This window comes from Salminus brasiliensis, chromosome 2, assembly GCF_030463535.1.
Source record: "Salminus brasiliensis chromosome 2, fSalBra1.hap2, whole genome shotgun sequence".
NCBI classification, from domain to species: Eukaryota; Metazoa; Chordata; class Actinopteri; order Characiformes; family Bryconidae; genus Salminus; species Salminus brasiliensis.
Genome location: NC_132879.1, coordinates 4680002 through 4701324, shown reverse-complemented (window position 1 = coordinate 4701324; position 21323 = coordinate 4680002). Strand labels below are relative to the sequence as shown.

General features: G+C 42.7%; 1 protein-coding gene across 7 annotated transcripts in view; it reads right to left on the bottom strand.

The window, feature by feature from the left end:
• lamb1b (laminin, beta 1b) overlaps positions 1-21323 on the bottom strand; it is a 54285-nt gene that overhangs the window by 21639 nt on the left and 11323 nt on the right. For 3 of the 7 annotated variants that reach the window (XM_072674166.1, XM_072674169.1, XM_072674164.1), the window contains 11 exons: positions 15451-15626; positions 11201-11333; positions 7899-7972; positions 7241-7429; positions 6019-6082; positions 4216-4418; positions 3995-4115; positions 2135-2323; positions 795-971; positions 258-370; positions 88-167 (listed from right to left, as the gene is read on the bottom strand). In XM_072674166.1, coding sequence (XP_072530267.1) covers positions 88-167; positions 258-370; positions 795-971; positions 2135-2323; positions 3995-4115; positions 4216-4418; positions 6019-6082; positions 7241-7429; positions 7899-7972; positions 11201-11333; positions 15451-15626 — 1519 coding nt within the window. Of the gene's footprint in view, positions 1-87; positions 168-257; positions 371-794; positions 972-2134; positions 2324-3994; positions 4116-4215; positions 4419-6018; positions 6083-7240; positions 7430-7898; positions 7973-11200; positions 11334-15450; positions 15627-17834; positions 18012-21323 lie in introns of those variants that run through there. The other 4 variants (XM_072674167.1, XM_072674168.1, XM_072674165.1 and 1 more) reach the window with 4 other exon arrangements.

Here is a 21323-nt window from a genome sequence, read left to right as displayed (position 1 = left end):
CCATTTACGATGGCCTGTCCTGGCATTTTTCACAGACTAATAAACTTGTGTAGGTGGTCTCTGACACCGCGTGACATTCTTTCTTACTCATTATTCATAGCCCCGCCTAAATCGCAGTCACATGGTCGACAGCCGTCCATATCATTACTGAGGCCCCAGAACTGAGGCTAAGAGACACAGAGAGAGAAAGTAATGTTAACATACATTACACACACATGCACATACACACACACACACACACACACACACTTCCTCACCCGACACTGATCACAGTACTGGCCGGTGACAAGACGTTTGCAGAAGCAGCGTCCTGTTTCAGTGTCACAAGGGTTTCCTCCTGGGAGTGTGCCCAGAGGATTACAGCTGCATGCTGAAGACACACACACACACAGTTATATAAACAGGAAGGCTTCCACAGTTAACAACCTCATAAAATAATGATGTAAAACAGGTTTATGATGATATGCATGTTTGGTGCGTTTCACTTATGCACTAGTCTGTAGGAAGCTGTTTGCCTGCACCAATCAGTTAGAATCTCTGGCTTCACATTTACTGTAGGAGACTAGTGTTAAGTACTTACCCTCCTAGTGTTGAGAGCTAGTGCTAGCTCCAAAAGTTACAAATGATGTAAAATAAATAAATAAACAAACAAATAAATAAATAAACACAATACAGTATGAGAGGTTCTGATGCACTGAATTGTTTCCCAAAGAACTGTTATCTATCACATTATTGTAAAGTCAGATATTGATCCCCCTGTGTGCGTGTGTGTGTGTGTGTGTGTTTGTCCTCACGCAGGCAGCCCAGTGGGTTGTTGCTGAGTCCGTAGTGTCCCTGTTTGCAGTGATCACAGCGCTCCCCCTCAACGTTGGGCTTACAGCGACACTGTCCAGCAATCAGTCCCCTCGGGACGTCTGTTACACTGTCACACACACCGTCATTCAAAGAGCCATGTGGGTCACAGTCACATGCTGCAAACACATAAACGTGATGCACATATAAATACATGAACACACACACACGTATGCACTTATTATACACACTATACATTATTATAAAATCTCATAACAAAAATCTTAAAATAAGTTAAAATCTTTACATTTATTTTTTATCATTTAAATAGACGATCTAAACTAACGGAGCAGTCCAAGTTAAAGTATATATATATATATATATATATATATATATATATAGAGAGAGAGAGAGAGAGAGAGAGAGAGTAATTTTACATATTTCTATTATATTGCACTAATTTAACCTTTCGTATTTTCGAACGAAAGGGCAGATTCGAACTGAGAAGCATGCGTATACAAGGGGCTTGAGGGCCAGTATTCTCCCAATATTTAACATTATTACTCCATTTCATTCCATTCCATATCATTCCATATTCATTTTACGATTTTTTTTTATTAGGGTTAGGGTTAGAGTTAGGGTTAGGGTTAGGGTTAGGGTTTAGGGTTAGATTTAAGGTTAGGGTTCGGCTTAGAGTTAGGGCTAGGGTTAGAGTTAGGGTTTAGAGTTAAGGTTTGGGTTAGGTTTAGAGTTAAGGTTGGGATTAGGGTTAGAGTTAAGGTTGGGGTTAGGGTTAGAGTTAGGGGTTAGGGTTAGAGTTAGGGTTAGAGTTAGGGGTTAGGGTTAGAGTTAGGGGTTAGGGTTAGGGTTAGCGTTAGGACTAATATTAGTTTTATTACTAATATTATTGCTTTTTCATATTATCTTTATCCATTATTTAACTGTTTTATTTTATCACCATAACCTGTACTGTATTTGTATTTATATTCATTTTATTTATTTTTTTGTTTGCTTGCACAGTCTACATGTTTTTTCTTTTAAAGCACTTTGTGAAGTACTTTTATATGTGAAATGTGCTATAACAAATAATAATTATTATTATTATTAGTAGTACTAGTAATATTATTATTATATTATTTTACTCATACTAATAGAAAAAAGTAAATTACATAAGTAAGTTTAATCATATAATAATTGCATTTAAATAGTGCATCTCCTTTACAACACACATCTAATAGTGAACACTCCTGTTTATCTCAGTGAAGATCTCAGTGGACACAATACACTTTCACACTGACTGACACAGCTCTCACACAGCTCCATACTGAACACACACACTCACGTTCGCAGATGTGAGGGTCTCGGAGGTGTCTGTTGGCGTGTTGGTAATAGAAGGGCTTACAGTCGTCACAGTGCTGGCCCTGTGTGTTGTGCTGACAATTATCACACACTCCTCCGCTCACGTTCCCAGATGAGAGATACACGGCCATGTCAAAGTGACACTCGTTAGAGTGATAGTTACACTCACACTCTGAGACAGAGAGAGAGAGAGAGAGAGAGAGAGAGAGAGACAGAGACAGAGAGAGAGAGAGAGAGAGAGAGAGAGAGAAAGAGAGAGAGACAGAGACAGAGACAGAGAGAGAGAGAGAGAGAGAGAGAGAGAAAGAGAGAGAGACAGAGACAGAGACAGAGAGAGAGAAAGAGAGAGAGAGAGACAGAGACAGAGAGAGAGAGAGAGAGAGAGAGAGAGAGAGAGAGAGAGAGAGACAGAGACAGAGAGAGAGAGAGAGAGAGAGAGAGAGAGAGAGAGAGTAAAGGAACAAGAACCAAATACTTTAATCACATATATGTTAATAACACATGTCTAAATTTATACTGTAGGTGGGTGTGGTATAATACCATAACATTAACACCACTAATCTGCCTAATATTAAGTAGGTCCTCCTTGTGCCACCACAACAAATCTGACCATTCCAGGCATGGACTCTACAAGACCTCTGGCAGCAAAACATCCCTGTAAGTTGTGAGGTGAGGCCTCCATTAGTATCAATGAGCCTTGGGCACCCATGACCTTGTCGCCGGTTCACCACTTTTGGTAGGAACTGACCACTGCATACCGGAAACACCTCACAAGACCTGCCTAATGTTCTGGAGATGTTCTGACCCAGTCATTATCTAGAACATCAGAGTTAGGTCCTTGTCAAAGTCTCTCAGATTCTTACTTGCCCATTTTTCCTGCTTCAACACCTCCATCACCTTCAAGAACTGACTGTTCACTTGACAGGAGCCACTGTAGATGAACGTAATCAATGTTTTTCAGTTCACCTGTCCATGGTACTAATGTTATGGCTAATCTGTGTATGTCTAGAACGACGAATGGAGCTGTAGATGTCTCAAAAAAACGGAAAAGCTGTAGAACATCAGACAGGACATGATCAGACTTAATAACATGAATGTTCAAATGGCATGTTCTCAAAAACAAAAGTAAACAAATACTTAAGGAAATTTAGGACATTTATATTTTTGGAGTTTATTAGGTAATATTTCATTTTAAAATTACTAATAAATTACTAAAATCACTAATTATAGTATTATTAAGACCCTGGTTATAGTATTGTGTGTTTAAGGTGGTAGTAACTTCAGGCTCTTGCAGTTGGCACTACTCGAGGATGATGGGGCTATAAATAAAATAAAATGTGGGGTGTGCGAGGGGATTCATAGATTGAGAAGAGGTGGAACAGTGCAGTGAGGGTCTCGTTGAATGTGTGGAACATGGGTTACAAAGCAGATACAGGTAATGATTGGCTAAAAGGAGTGATCGCATTTGGGTGTATCCAAGACCACAGTGTGAAGAAGTAGGTGGATCTGCAGGTGTATGGAAGAGTACGGTCATACCGGTCTACCAGCAGTGGCAGAGATCCCAGTTTACAGGAAACTTTGGTCAGAATTGGGGCCAAAAGACAACACTGACAGACAGGTCAGTTAATGTACCTTAATGTAAAGATTTGTTTTGTCTAAAAGTGAAAAATGCAGAGGTCAGAGGGCAGGTTTAGACCTGCTACAGTCTCCCTAAGAAGACAGGATCAGGGCCTTGCTCAAGGGCTCAAGGTGGCAAATACAGTGTTTTTGTGATTATGTGCATGTTAGAATGTGTGTGTGTGTGTGTGTGGGGGGGGGATGTGTGTGTCTCCAGGGCACATACTCTTGCACGCATTGGTGTTCCGGCCTTCCGCGGGTCTCCAGGGCGCATCCTGATAAAACTCCTCACATACCTCACAGTTCAGTCCAGTAGTGTGATGTTTACACATACAGTGGCCGTGAACCTGTGTGAGCAGGTGTACACACAAACACACGCACACAGTATCAGTGTATCAGTGCTGGCTGTGAGGTCGGTCAGTTTTGATGCTGTCTGACGTTCCTCACCATTCCTTCATCTGCCTCCTCGTTTTCTATAACTGGCGCACACTCTGAGGCGTGGCCATAGCAGAAGCAGTTGCCCCGGACAACCATGTCATACAGGGCGTAGTAATACTTCCGCTTCACCTCCTCACGGCCATCCAGCAGGTCATCGCCGAGTGTGTGTAACTTCAGCATTTGCACACGTAGGTTGGTTATTCTCAGCAGGTCTACAAACACACATGGTAACACACTTTCACTGAGAGCTGCTCGCACAGGAGGATCCTGCAGTATAACTGTACTGCTATCAGCAGTGACTGCACTGTCGCGGTTGTGACAGCACTGTTGCGGTTGTGACAGCACTGTTGCGGTTGTGACTGCACTGTCGCGGATGTGACTGCACTGTTGCGGTTGTGACTGCACTGTCGCGGATGTGACTGCACTGTTGCGGATGTGACTGCACTGTTGCGGTTGTGACTGCACTGTCGCGGATGTGACTGCACTGTTGCGGTTGTGACTGCACTGTCGCGGATGTGACTGCACTGTTGCGGTTGTGACTGCACTACTTTTAGAAGTGACTGCACTGTCGCGGTTGTGACTGCACTGTCGCGGATGTGACTGCACTGTTGCGGTTGTGACTGCACTGTTGTGGTTGTGACTGCACTACTTTTAGAAGTGACTGCACTGTCGCGGATGTGACTGCACTGTCGCGGATGTGACTGCACTGTTGCGGTTGTGACTGCACTGTCGCGGATGTGACTGCACTGTTGCGGTTGTGACTGCACTACTTTTAGAAGTGACTGCACTGTCGCGGATGTGACTGCACTGTCGCGGATGTGACTGCACTGTTGCGGTTGTGACTGCACTAATTTTAGAAGTGACTGCACTGTCGCGGATGTGATTGCACTGTTGCGGATGGATGAGACTGCACTGTCGCGGATGTGACTGCACTGTTGCGGATGTGACTGCACTGTCGTGGTTGTGACTGCACTGTTGTGGTTGTGACTGCACTGTCGCAGATGGTTGTGACTGCACTGTCGCGGATGGATGTGACTACACTGTCGCGGATGTGACTGCACTGTTGTGGTTGTGACTGCACTGTTGCGGATGTGAATACACTGTCGTGGTTGTGACTGCACTACTTTTAGAAGTGACTGCACTGTCGCGGATGTGACTGCACTGTCGCGGATGTGACTGCACTGTCGCGGATGTGACTGCACTGTCGCGGATGTGACTGCAATGTCGCGGTTGTGACTGTACTGTTGTGGTTGTGACTGCACTACTTTTAGAAGTGACTGCACTGTCGCGGATGTGACTGCACTGTCCAGATGTGACTGCACTGTCGCGGATGTGACTGCACTGTCGCGGATGTGACTGCACTGTCGCAGATGTGACTGCACTGTCGCGGATGTGACTGCACTACTTTTAGAAGTGACTGCACTGTTTCCCTTTGTTTTGAAGGACAACCATTACTTTTGCATTGTCATGGAAGTAAAGACCACCTTGGTCATATGGTTTATTTATAAAAATGGTGGGAATGTGCAGTTGTCCATTCATATTTAGGATGTCACATCCTGTCCAAACATTCATGGTGAGTGTGAACATGTGCATCCTGGTAAAATGAGCTATACATACAATTTCAATTACAAACATGAAAGAATATAGACCTGTGCTGTTTTTGCTGATTTGTTCCTGATCTCTTATATACACACACACACACAAACACACACTCTCATGGCATACATACACTTCCGCTGATGTGTCTAGAAGTACAAAGATGGCTTCATGCTGGGATAAAAGGAATGCCTTTAAGAATTGTTAGGTACTTACTCTGGATTTTCTGGCTGTAGGGGTCAGGAATCTTAAACACAGGATCAAGAGCTCTGAAAATGACCTGCATGCACACACACACACACACACCAAACAAACACAAAGAATAAGACAAACAAGGAGACAATAATGTGCAAATATCCTACTGGGTAGAATACTAGGCCTTTATAGAGCAGTATAGGGCATTAAACATATAGCACTGTCAGGTCGTGTGGTAGAGGTCACTACATTTAACCATTTTGATTAACTAAATTATTCAATTAATGCATTAACATATTAATATTGAGCAGATAAATAATTATGAATTAAGTATTCTAAGCTAATAAATAATTACTCTGTCCTCTAGGTTAGTTATTGACAGATTTAGGGCATTTGTACCCACCTCAAGACACCTGTTCTACATCCTCCAGCTCGTTAAATCTAGTACAGTGTATAACAGCGGCACTGGGACTGGGTATCTGGACATTTTGTAGGGGCAGATTTTAAATGGGCAGATCCAGGCATAGTTTAATGGATCGAGTACCGGCTATTTTAATTGCAGTCCAATTGTCCAATTTAAATGCAGGCCAATTGAGTCTTTGTTTTAGCCATGGTGTTCAGAGCACCATCTGGTGTCCTCAAGGTGCCATTAACGTACATTACGGCCTTGCGACGTTCTCAGAAGGTAAATAAAGGAGTTGAGGTTCTGCAGTGTGGAGCTATTTTACAGTGGAACCTGAAAACAGATCATAATATCTGACCCTTTATAAAACTCTCACTGAAACGCTCTGTTTTACCAGCGGGAGAACCGCAGAACCATCGCTCGCCTTTCTCTGTTTATAAACCAGCACTGGAGAGCCCGTTTAGAACCGAGTGGAGGTTATTATACGCTAATGCTAATGCACACACACTATAGAAACCCACATCACACACAGCACATTAACCCACTATAAACCAGTTATTACACACCAGCAGACCAACAACAACAAATATCAGTCCAGAGCTGGGAGCTGATTGGTCAGGGAGGAGAGTCAGACTGGATTATAAGATATTACACACTATAAAACATCATTTTAAGAAAAGTCTCGACTAAACTAAATCAATCTACAGGGACTAGACAAGTTGTGTGTGTGCATTTGCACATCTGTCTCAGCAATGGTGAGTAGTTGAATGCATTCATATTTGGACATATAGTGTATATTAAGTAAGTATACAAATGTATGTGTGTGTGGGTTATACACACCTCTCCCTCTGAGGAGGGCTCCATATTGGAGTAACGTGAATCGCAGATAACATCGTCAACATTGATGACCGGACCCTGTGAGATTTGTGGAAAGGAGACAGAGCAGTCGAATGCGAAGTAACGGTACACATTCCAGCTCTGCCCATAATCTGCTGACCGCTCGATAATCATTGCTGCAGGACGAAACGTCTGTAAGCAGAACACATACAATTTTATTATTTTATAGACAGTAAAGAGTCCAAAACAGCAGTAGAGTTCAGTCCATAATTAATATTCCATGTCAAAGGAAGCTTTGTCTCTTCGTTGACAGTACCTACAGAACAGCGATCATCTGCATACACTATGAAGGCAGGTCTGGAGCAGTATTAGAGATCCTGTAACAGACCACTGTTCTGTTGTATTTTATGTTTTTGGCATGTCAAACCCCCTCAGCTGAAACACAGCAATACTTCACAAGCTGCTCAGCCATGCCCACAGACACACACACACTGGTACGCATACACACAAAGTCTGAGCAAAAATGACACTGACCTTCATGACCCCAGCACTCAAAAGTTGAAACACACTCACATGTATCTTCTACATTCCTCAGCAGCAATATATTCCTGCTGGTTTGTGTGTGGTGTGTGTGTTTGGGGTGGGGGTGAGAGGGGGTTACCTTAAAGGTCATGATGAGATGTGTGAAGTGGAATTCTGCCTCCAAGTCCAGCTGAATGGTCACATTCTCCACTCCTGACAGAGACAGAAACAAAGACTTGAGTGTCTCAGTCTTTCTGTATCTGGGTTAGTTTTACACACTTTAAGTGATTACCAATGAGATCCATGATTAGTAAAAGTAAGAATCTGCAGTGTGTAGTTTTTACAGTCTGACATTGATAACTGCAGGGTGATATTAATCTAGTAGGAATCTGCAGTGTGTAGGTTTTATAGTTTGACATAACTGTGGAGCAACTATAATCCAGTATGAATCTGTAGTGTGTAGTTTGTAGAGACTGAGTGGCATTAATAACTGCAGAATGATTTTAATCCAGTATGAATGTGCAGTGTAGTTTTTACACTCTGACATTAATAACTGCAGGGTGATGTTAATCCAGTATGAATCTGCAGATAGCCTAACATAAATGATTTGAGAAGGCTTTTAATCCAGTAAGAATTTGCAGTGTGTAGATTTTTCCAGTGTGGCATGATTGTAGAGCAATTGTAATCCAATATGAATCTGTAGAGTGTGCAGTTTGTAGAGAATGAGTGACTGCAGAATGATTTTAATCCAGCATGAATCTGCAATGTGTCGAGTTTACAAATTGATAGACAGAATTATTAGGCAATTGTAATCCAAGTATGAATCTGCAGAGTGTGTAAATATGTGTAAATATTTACAATCTGACATTAATAACTGAAGGGTGATGTTAATCTAGTATGAATCTGCAGTGAATGTAGTTTTTACACTCTGACATTAATAACTGAAGGGTGATGTTAATCCAGTATGAATCTGCAGTGAATGTAGTTTTTACACTCTGACATTAATAACTGAAGGGTGATGTTAATCCAGTATGAATCTGCAGTGAATGTAGTTTTTACAGTCTGACATTAATAACTGAAGGGTGATGTTAATCTAGTATGAATCTGCAGTGTAGTTTTACAGTCTGACATTAATAACTGCAGGGTGATGTTAATCCAGTATGAATCTGCAGTGTAGTTTTTACAGTCTGACATTAATAACTGCAGGGTGATGTTAATCCAGTATGAATCTGCAGTGTTAGTAATTCCAGACTAAAATGACAAAGATGAGAGGGATTTTAATCCAGTATAAATCTGCATCTTGAAGGTTTTTACAGTTTGACAGTCATAATTATAAAGCAAGTTTTGTCATGTTTTTCAGACTGACAAAGAATTTGACTAATAATAATAATTAAATCACTGATTAATAATCAGTCATTTCACGACACAATAATACCTGTGTAGTAAATGGTCTGAGCTCCCTCAGTAACAGTAGTCCTGTTACAATGCACCTCACGCTAATGAAATAACAAAACCTGCTAATAGACGCAACTGTGAGGGGTTTCATTATCGGTACTGGGTGCGTTCTGTGTAACGTTAACATGATCTGGGCCTTTCGATCTGGGATTTTCGGAAATTACACAGATACTGAATTGCATTTAATGGCCTTTGGGAAACAGTTTATTCAGATTGCCTTACAATTAAAGATTATTTACATAGCTAAAGAAGTAGGAAAGACATTAATGGTGTTTTTGCCTGGATCAGGAATCCACTACGCCACACCAGCTCCACTATTCTAGCTCCAAAAGTGCTTAAATCAGATTTCTCAATGTTTCATACAGGCAGATATGTGCTCAATTACATAGCTGGTAGGAGTGTTTAAGGCTTGACAGCTCTATCCACAAGCAGTGACACAATCAGCAGAGTGGATTTCATCACAGTGATAGAAATGGATTCTCCCAGGAAGTAAAAGATTGGTTTCAAACACAGCACTCACTCATAATTTGCCGAATTAGTGCAGCAGCGTCATGCTCATGAAGCCAATCCATCAGCACGATAGTTGTGGATACGCGGCCGCTAGGGAGGCAATGAAAAAGCTGGTTCCCACACCCAGCTGCAGTGGTCATACTTTCTCATACTCCCTCTCTCTCTCTCTCTCTCTTTCTCTTTTCCCACCATTTCCTCCCTTCTTTTTCTTGGCTGAATTCTCTCCTCTGGCCAGGGTCACTCTCCAGGGGACACTGTGCATTTCCACAGGAAGTGTGTTCGAACATCCTCAGCAGTGTTTACTATCTAGGATTTCTTAGCAGTGATGGCAATATGTATAATATATCAGATACGCTGCAGAATACACGTGGACTCACACTTTACATTACAACAAAATGCTAAGGCAAGTGTGTGTGTGTGATTTAGGTGGGCAGTTTACACAGTGCTAATTAATGGACTAATCTCTCAACTTAGTTGATCCTCTACATTTGGGATAATAGGGAAGATTGTGTAAATGTAAAGCAGCATTATGTATCAATTAATCCATAAAATAGCAACTTCAGACTAATCCTGATGCCCCTGACTGTAATAGGGACAATGGTGTCTCTGTCATTGCCACTCCTGGGCCGGAAAGCTGCCACTCCCCTATGAAACAAGACGAGACCTCTCTCCAGAACGGTGTAACGCTGCTTAACCCGAGTCACACTAGTGTAAAATCCTGTAATATTACTCTACCAACTCAGTCCACATGCTTCTTCACCATCAGATGTCGGTTTTGTATTGCTCAGCTTGTCAACAAATGCACGTGTACAGCTGCCCATGAAGAGGTGCTTAAAGTGTGATTTGTTTTTACTGCTGTGGCATAAAGGCACTCCATAACTGTAGGGGGAGCCAAGGAGTACAAAGTACCAGTTACCTCACATAATACTCTTTTTTCTTTTTTTGGATAACACACCATCGCCAGGTCTGGAACTCACAATCCACCCTTCGCCCAGTATTCTCATGCCTTTCTGGACATCAGTTAAATCTTGTCCTTGCCAAATGTTTTGCACACCTGACTACAACTGACCGGTGTTCTAGCTTATTTAAACGTCCCGCATCTGTGACACGTCCCGGCTGGAGGTCATTCCAAACCAGGAGTGGTCCTAATGTCTCGGAACATCTCGGAAACCTCTAACTTTGTGGGATGTTCTAGAGCTGTCGTAGTGAAGGTGTACCGAGAACAGACTTCTTACACATCTTCTTACTCAGTGCATCCCATTGGCTTACCAGTGGTGCCCCACAGGCGACTGATGCCAGAGGGGAATGGCGACTCAGACGAGTGGTACAGAGCAATCAACACGCCACTGTGGACCAGTTAACCACTATAATGGTTGGAGGTTATAATATTTAGATATAACTGTGTATACAAACATACACACACACACACACACACACACACACACACATCTCACAAAACACAAAACCCACTCTCACCATACTGGGACTGCCACCAAGTTTTGAGCCTGTTGGGAGTGAAGGTGGTGACCACGTTGTCGATGGTGTGGCTGTTGGGATAAGTGTATTCATTGTACCTCTCCCGAGAGTCACACTCCAAACACTTCCCAGCCTGAAGGCAGACAAAGAACATTTATGAATCAGTGGAGAGTCTGCACAACAGATGTGCTGGTCTTGCACCTGCTACGTTCTCTTTCCCGCTCAGTCACATTCTCATACATACCTTCAAAAGTTTGGAAACACTGAGCTGTTCTATAAGCTTTACCACACAATTGCCTTAATCAGTGTCCATTTAGAGGAAACTAATTAAAAGCTGTTCAGATGCTCACCACCAAACCTCAGAACTGAAGGAACAGTTGACAGACACCCAAATCCTGGGAATAAAGCCAAAGTCTAGATTGCATCTAGTTGTTTTGATGGAAGCACTGAAACCGTGACGTGTTTAAATATTTAGGCCAAAATAGTTTAAATCTATGCTTTTATGAAAAACAATAAACTTAAAGTATGGCAGTTAGAGACAACATTTTGGTATGGATACACTACATTTCCAAATGTTTGTGGAAACCCCTTCTAATGCATTCATTCAGCTACATTAAGTTGCACCCATCGCTGACACAGCCATGCAAATACTTGATGTAGAGGAACACTGCCAAAAGAATAGAGACTCTATAGAGTACATAAACATCAACCTATTGGCACCATGCTGTCTAATGCCAGGTGTGGGCTAGAGGGGTATAAAGCCCCCCAGTATTGAGCTGTGGAGCAGTGGAAGAACTGTGTTCTCTGGAATGATACTTATATATAATACTTTTGGAATGAGTTGAAGAGTTGGGGATGAGGTGGGGTGGTGATTATCCAACAATTACACAATGGCCCCACAAATGCTCTTGTGGCTGAATGCAATCAAATCCTCATAGCCGTGGTCCCAAAAAGCTAGTAGAAAGCTAGCAGAAAGCTTTACTCCAACAAAAGCAGGATAAACATTTTTTAACAAAACAATTAACAGATGTCCCAATACTTTTTAAGTGAGACCAGAATGTCGAATGATCACTACCCTAACTCATTCCAGCTCCCCAACTCAAAAGTACTGGATGGAGCACCATCAATCATTCCAGATTATACCCCTCTACCCCCCACACCTGGCATTAGGCAGCAGCATGATGCCAACAGGTTCATGTTAATCTGCTCCAGAGAGTCCTATTCTATTGGCAATACTATTCTACAGGGACTAGACAAACTGTGTGTAGGTATCTGTGAGCAACGGGTAGCTGAATGCATCCATCAGAAAGGGGTGTCCACAAACATTAGGGGTATCCACAAACAAAGGGGTGACCCCAAACAAGGGGTGTCCACAAACATTAGTCGAATTTCAGATGCTCACCTACTCAAGTTCCTTATTTGAAGATAGCTCATTGTAAAGAGCAGTGCTGACAGTAAAAGATGCCTCATAGTTCCCATACACCACATACAGCGAAGAGGACGTGGAATTCACGTCTGTGGATTTATCCCAAATATATAGAAGCAAGTGTGTAAGTGTGTGTACGCTGCATTCCAGCTTAGATCAGAGCACTCGACCCTCTCTCTGATCACAAGCCAATAACGCACAGACATTTATAGCTTAGCCTGAGAGAGAGCTTCTCGATATGCTACCCTGCCCTCTCACCACACACACACATACGCACACATACACACACCCAGTGGAACATTCTGGGCAATGTGGGCAGCACAGACACGCTAAAGATGTCCTGAAGAGGCCTGAGGGGGCTGGGAATATTCTGACAGAAAGATCATCCTCAGAAAGCCTCCCATCACGCACGCTACAAAGGGAGCGATTGTTGGTGAAAAGTGGACTTTACAGTCGACGGAAACACTGAGGTCTATGCACACATGAACACACACACACACACACACGCACACACACACAGTGACGCTTTCTGTTTCATCTTATAGCAGCATATTACAGAAGGGGAATCAAAAACTAGACACAGGAGTAGATGGGAGATGGAAAATGACCCCCTATGTAAGTTCCTTCAAGGTCATGCAAGTCAACATTAAATAGGAAAGCATATACGGACTTGACAGTTTATTACTTACACTTATTGGCCATTTTATCAGAAACACCTACCATTATTGGTGTACTTTCTACATCACAGCTACAAGCTGTAGCCTAACAGTTTAGCATCCCCACCAACCATGTCCATTAATGAAAAGGGATCACCACAGGACCACTCAGCGCAGTGGTAGAACTTATATGAGAGTAACTGTTGGTCAGTCTCTGGCCAACGAACCACTGTCGGTTGGATATTTTGGTTTTGGCTGACTATTCACTATTCCACCAGTGACGCTGACATCCCAACATCACTAGTTCAGCCTCACACACTACCATAGAATGATCCACCACCCAAATAATACAAACCGGATTCCAAAAAAGTTGGGACACTAAACAAATTGTGAATAAAAACTGAATGCAATGATGTGGAGATGGCAAATGTCAATATTTTATTCGTAATAGAACATAGATCAAAAGTTTAATCTGAGTAAATGTAACATTTTAAAGGAGAAATATGTTGATTCAAAATTTCACAGTGTCAACAAATCCCCCAAAAGTTGGGACAAGTAGCAATAAGTGGCTGGAAAAAGGAAATTGAGCATATAACGAACAGCTGGAAGACCAATTTAATTAATCTAATTAGGTCAATTGACAACATGACTGGGTATAAAAAGAGCTTCTCAGAGTGTCAGTGTCTCTCTGAAGCCAAGATGGTAAGAGGATCACCAATTCCACCATTGTTGCGCAGAAAGATAGTGCAGCAATACCAGAATGGTGTTACCCAGTGTAAAATAGCAAAGACTTTTAAGTTATCATCATCAACCGTGCTTAACATCATCAAAAGATTCAGAGAATCTGGAACAATCGCTGTGCGTAAGGGTCAAGGCTGTAAAACTCTACTGGATGCTCGTGATCTCCGGGCCCTTAAACGTCACTGCACCTCAAACAGGAATGCCACTGTCAAGGAAATAACAGAATGGCCTCAGGAATACTGCCAGAAATCATTGTCAGTGAACACAATCCACCGTGCCATCCGCCGTTGCCAGCTGAAACTCCACAGTGCAAAGAGGAAGCCATTTCTAAACAAGCTCCACAAGCTCAGACGTTTGCACTGGGCCAGAGGTCTTTTAAAATGGAGTGTGGCAAAATGGAAGACTGTTCTGTGGTCAGATGAGTCACGATTTGAAGTTCTTTATGGAACACTGGGACGCCATGTCATCTGGACCAGAGAGGACAAGGATAACCCAAGTTGTTATCAACGCTCCGTTCAGAAGCCTGCATCACTGATGGTATGGGGTTGCATGAGTGCTTGTGGCATGGGCAGCTTGCATGTCTGGAAAAGCACCATTAATGCAGAGAACTATGTTCAGGTTCTAGAACAACATATGCTCCCATCTAGACGTCATCTCTTTCAGGGAAGACCCTGCATTTTTCAACAAGATAATGCCAGACCACATTCTGCAGCAATCACAACATCATGGCTACGTAGGAGAAGGATCCGGGTACTGAAATGGCCAGCCTGCAGTCCAGATCTTTCACCTATAGAGAACATTTGGCGCATCATAAAGAGGAAGGTGCGACAAAGAAGGCCCAAGACGATTGAACAGTTAGAGGCCTGTATTAGACATGAATGGGAGAGCATTCCTATTTCTAAACTTGAGAAACTGGTCTCTAGACGTCTGTTGAGTGTTGTAAGAAGAAGGGGGGATGCCACACAGTGGTAAAAATGACCTTGTCCCAACTTTTTTGGGATTTGTTGACCCCATGAAATTTTTATTTTATTTATTATTTTTTATTTTTCCCTTAAAATGATACATTTTCTCAGTATAAACTTTTGATCTGTGATTTGTGTTCTATTCTGAATACAATATTAGATGTTGGCACATCCACATCATTGCATTCAGTTTTTATTCACAATTTGTTTAGTGTCCCAACTTTTTTGGAATCCGGTTTGTATATGGCGTTTCTGATAATATGGCCAGTAAATGTAAGGGTACCTAACAATCTCCTTAGTGTGTGTAGAAGATAAGATAAGATAATCCTTTATTAGTCCCACAGTGGGGAAATTCTCAACCGCTATTGTGGCTGAATGCAATCAAATCCTCATAGCCATGGTCCCAAAAAGCTAGTAGAAAGCTGGTAGAAAGCTTTACTCCAGATAAGTGTATGGGGGTTTTACCTGCAGGCTACTTACGATGCAGTATGTCTCGGGCCCGTCCAGGCCGCAGGTGGATGAGGCTATAAGCCTATGAGCTCTGCCAATCAGCAGGTCTCCGGTGGCTGGGTAACAGCTCCCCTCTGCACACTTATCATTGTGGTCAGGAATATACTGTGCCAGGACACCCAAACCCAGAGCTAAAGGAGATCAAAGAGGCACAATGTTGTCAGAATGCGGGGTCATATGTTGTTATATATGATGACGTAGATATGATAGTGTGTGCTGTGTGTGTAATTATCTCTATATCTTGTGTGTGTATATATATATATATAAGCTCCCTGGACACCTTGCATGTTTAAGGTAGTAGAAACATCAAGGTCCTGCAGATGCTGTTGCACGGTGGGATGATCGGGCTATAAATATCTGCGGGGTGTGTGATGGGATTCATAGATTGAGAAGAGGTGGAAAAGTGCAGTGAATGTTGGATGTGTGGAAAATAGGTCGTAAAGCAGATGGGAATGACTGGCTAAAGGGAGTGATCACTTTTGGGTGTATCAAAGACCCCAGTGTGAAGGAAGTAGCTGAATCTGCAGGTGTATGGAATTGCCCGGTCATACGGCTCTATCAGCAGTGGCAGAATCCCAGTCTACAGAACACACTGTGTGGTGCACTGTAATCCCCCTGTAACCATCAATAAAGGTTTGAACACTGAGTCACTGGATTTTAAATTGTCGCTCCTTGCTGGCTGTCCAGACTGTCCCATAAATCTGGCACATGTCATGATCTGGGAAGTACATAGTCAACTTTTTGAACACAAGAGATTTGACCTAAGTGACTCTGGGTAACTGGGTAACTACAGCTGACCAGGGCCACCACCCAAGCCTTGCTGTTTTGTAGATGTTCTGAATATAACAATGTGGGCCTTGTCAGAATCTTCACAACTGAGCTTATATTTTGCATCCAACAAGTGGACTATGTACATCTCACCTTGACATGTGCCATATTTAGACATAGATTTCTATTTGGTTTTTCCACACACACCTCCAGCAAGATACAGGTGTGCCCTGTTTTACGCTGCTGCTGTTTGTTTCAAAGCAACATTTTTCAGGGTTTTATGATTAAAATTTCATTAATTTCTTTTTTTTCCAGATTTGAGAAATGAAAGGAACGCTGGGTTAAATTAGCACCTACTTTGGAAGCTTGTGAAAAACACAAGAGCAGAGGCCTGAAAACAGGTCTTCAGTGTACAACCCCATTGTAAAAGCCAAATCATCTTGTGAAATGTGCACAAGGAGTTACTCCCATTGCATGTTTTGATTTCCACAAGCACTTTGGGTGCCAAGCAGGAAACCTGCTTTCAATTTCAGAAATGAGCATCACATGGGCCTAATGTGTTTATGACTGGAGGTGCGGTTGGGCAGCCTGAACCTAAATCTTCCAGTAAAAACGTTACTTCAAAGAAATAGTAACTCATGGGGACGTAAAAGTGTCCTCCAAAACATTAGACAGAAACAACTCGAAATACTGAGCTCCTTTTAGAGCTGCAGGGGAACTTCATAGGGCATCCAGCATCTATCAGCACAGGAAGGGTGATGGGCTCTACCCAGCAGACACCAGACTTCAATCTGATGTGTGAAAGACTCTGAACTTTAGTTGAAAATAATAAATGGAGTTGAAGTCATAGGTCAACGTTGTACGGATGTTTCATTTTGGTTGGACAACAAAGTCACATACCCATCAAAACCAGCACTGGACTGACACTAGATAAACTCCAACGTACAACAGATGTTGAACTTTGGTTATCTTACACCATGACACATTGTGCAGACGTTAAGTCTGGGACGTTTAGCAGACGTTGGGTTTTAGTCACCATCTCAAAACTAAGTGCTATTATTTTGCGTCAATATGACGCTGGCACGTGAGTGTAGTCTGGAAGACGTTAGATTTTGGTAAGTTAACATCACAACACTGATTTTTGATAACCCGAGGTCACAACCTACATCTGACCTAGGTGACCAGGTGTGTTTTGTCCTCTTTTCTGGCCCCTTAGGTCTCAAATGAAGCACCAGTGCTATAAAAGTGAGCATCTGATCATCAGAAATGCAGCTTAGAGGCTGAACCAGTAAAACAGCAGAGATTAAGCCCTTAGAAATGCGCTGTATCTGTGCGTAAAGGTCATCTGTGCGTAATTTGCGTTCAGATATGCGTAACTAATAGGAACCACTGCATTCGCACCCTTCAGGTCCACTGGGTTACAGATGTGAAAACACATCCTAGCTCAGTACATCAGAAAAGGGACAATTTAGCACTGATATGAATATCTACACTTTATTCAAATATGGAACTTCAGGCTGTACGCGTATAAACAGTCCAGTTTAGGTAAGAATACAGAGATGAAGACTTACTGAGGAAGGTCGCAGTGTGTAACATCCACATCGTTGTGTCAGTGGTAGCAGTGCCTCACTATGAAGTCTCGCGCTGTGTGTATGAATTTAATAATTAAACTGGAGAAGTGCGCACCTCCAGGCTCGCTGGGAGACAGCAGTCCATCCGTCCAGCCTTCTCAGAATTCCTGCAGTGTTCCTGCAGGTTCCTCCCAAACCCAAAAGCAGCGTTCCTGCTCTCCCTGTGGGTGGGGCTTCATCACTCCCAGAAGAACCTTGGCTTATGACTCATTACTACTACAGCCCTACTAATGAAGATACTAAAGGGGGCTCTCTGGAGGGGGCGCCACTGAATAACCACTTTGCGCTCTGGTTTCAGTGGAAGGTTCAGGGTAAACTAAGCCATGGTTCAGACCATGTGGTCCAGCACAACAGTGATCCCTAGTCAATGAAAGCAAATGCTGAGTGACGAGACTTTTATTGATTTTCATTTTTAAGATGTATTTTATATATATATTTATATATTACTGAAATATCAACTCCAGACTGTTCGGGGTAAGTGGGCTATACATGTTTGTACACCCTTCCCGTGCCAGGATGCTGCAAATAAACTAGTAACACCCAACTAACTACACAGGGTACCACCACAACCTTTTAGCAACATCCTAGCAACCACCTGAGATACCACAGAAACACTCTATCAACCAAGAATAAAAACTCATAACCATTTAGCAGCACTAGCATTACAACAACCTAGCAACAGCATAGCAACTACCTAGCAATGCTATAGTAACCACACAGCAACTTCCTAGCAACACTTTGGCATGCCAACCACATGGCGTACCAGCAACTATTAGCAACTATCTACTAATATCACAACAACAAAAAGACAACACCATAGCAACTACCATAGCAACATCATAGTAACAACCTATCAACTATTCAGCAATCCCCTGCAACAACTTGCTATTCCATAGCAATCCCAAGCAACCATGTGGCGTACCACAGCAACAACTTAGCAACATTCTAGCAACCACCTGAGACACCACAGTAACACTCTATCAACCAAGAAAAAAAAACCTCATAACCATCTGGCAGCACTAGCACTGCAACAACCTAGCCATCACTTAGCAACAGCATAGCCACTACCTAGCAACACGTACTACAGCAACAACTTGGCAACATTTTAGCAACCACCTGAGAGACCACAAAAACTCTCTCAGCAAAGACAAAACTCCATTGCAATCATCTAACAACACCACTGCAAGGTCCTAGCAACCACTTAGCAACACCATAGCAACTATCTACTAATATCACAACAACAAAAAGACAACATCATAGTAACAACCTATCAACTATTTAGCAATCCCCTGCAACAACTTGCTATTCGATAGCAATCCCAAGCTGCCAGCAACCTAGCAACCACTTAGCAACAGCATAGCAACTACCTAGCAATGCTATAGTAACCACCCAGCAACTACCTAGCAACACTCTGGTATGCCAACCATGCCACATGGCGTACCACAGCAACAATTTTGCAACATTCTAGCACTGCAACATCCCAGCAACCACCTGAGATACCACAGTAACAGCAACAACTTGGCAAGATGGTAGCAACCACCTGCGACATCATGGCAACCACCTGAGATACCAATGCAACACGCTTGCAACCAAGAACAAGCAACACCATAGCAACCATGTAGCAATATCAAAGCAACTACCTAACAACCCCATAGCAACTACATGGTATGCTATATGCAACCGTCTAGCAAACGTTGTTTTCTTTCAGGAGATGGACTTTCCTACTTCAGTTAAAGCATTAAAATAGACCCTGATGTCTCATCTGTGCTGAGCTCAGCCTGCAGTGTGAACAACCTACATGTGTAGGAGTCAACAATATCTCCAAAGCAAATAGAGCGTTATTTTATTTACTGTCCTAAACCAGGAGTGGACGTACAGTACATGTCCTTGGAGTTTTATATGTAGTGTTGATGATGGTAAAAGAGTGCTAAATAAAGAAGGACAGTTTTTTCACGATTTTCTATTTATACAATTTTACACATTTGTAATCATTTCAAAAATAATTTGTCAAATAATAACTCTTTGTGAGAGCTTTTCAGAGGCATTACACATTTCTGAAAGGTTTTCCTGGAGCTGCATTTCTCAGCTTTCGTGCTCTACGCTGTTCGAGCAGTCGCGTGGTTTTGTGAGTGAGCAGTGGGACACTAATAAACTGGCTTTTAGGAGTTTTAGGTTTTCATTGTACAGATGTGTGCTCTGGAGAAGAGTGCAGCATGACTGAACAGACTACCAACCAACACTCAACAAAAGAGCGCCATCCAGTGGCTCTGACCGGAAACTGCCACTTACATTAAAAGGTGTTGTGATAATGGTACAGAAGGCTTCCTCAATTCTACATACAAGCTTCATACATGGGTAGTTCTCTGTCATTTGCACAGATACTGCGTTAATCATCAGAGCTTTAAAAAAGAGAAAGAGGCTGAGATAGCAACAGGAAAAGATGGAAGAGCAGCTGTGAAGCCTTCGTATGGAACTTAAGGACAGCTAATTATTGGAAAACAGCTGCTTTAGATAGAGAGAAGAGAAGTGGAGAGACTGAACGAGATGCAGAAGATGATGCTGGAGGCTAGGAAGAAGGAGGAGTTCTTCAAAGAGGTACAGGAGAAGGTCCTGGAGGAGGAAATGAAGATCCCTCAGAAAAGGACACGAATGATGGAGAAGGAAATGATGAAAATTGAGATGGAAAAAGGGAAAGTTGAGGAACAAGGGAACATCCAATAACCCAGGGTTTCAGAGAATGTATGGAAGAGAGGAGAGAAGGAGAAAAGGAAGAAAGCTGAAGACATAAAGGAGCACATAAGAGCAGGGATGGAGAAGGTACTGGGCGGAGGACTGGTGGAGAGAGACTGAGAGAGCGGAAAGCCCTGCAGAGAAGAAACAGAAGAGCAAGAGGAGGAGGTGGAAGCTCAGCAGCTGAGAGGAGCAGGCGACAGAGCCGGCTATACTGATGCAAAAGACAAGTGTGCAGACACGGCCTGGCACATGGAGAAGAAGGTAGAACCACGAGGCCTCAAATTTGGCATGAGTGATAGTGTTAGTGCTACTGCCGAGGCTGAGGAGCACCTGGTCTTGATATTTAAAGGAAGAGAGAGAGCTCTGTAGAGATGAAGCAGAGGAGAACTGAGTTTTTGGGTGGTTCCTCTGGTGGGTCTCACAGTCTCATGTTTTCAGAGTGGTCTAGTAAACGAAGACCTGTGGAATCACCGGTTTGAACCCCGGGTCATGCAGCTGGAGCCCAATTGAATACCATTGGCCTCGCTCTCTCCCCAGCAAAATAAAGGCCAGGGAAAATGAGGAGGAAAATTGGGTAATAAAATTACTTGCACACACAGATAAACATTCATAGATGTTTTATGGCCAGAACAGGGATAGCTTTCTGCGGAAAGAAGAACAGACCACAGCTGCAGACACAGACCTGCAATCTATGTG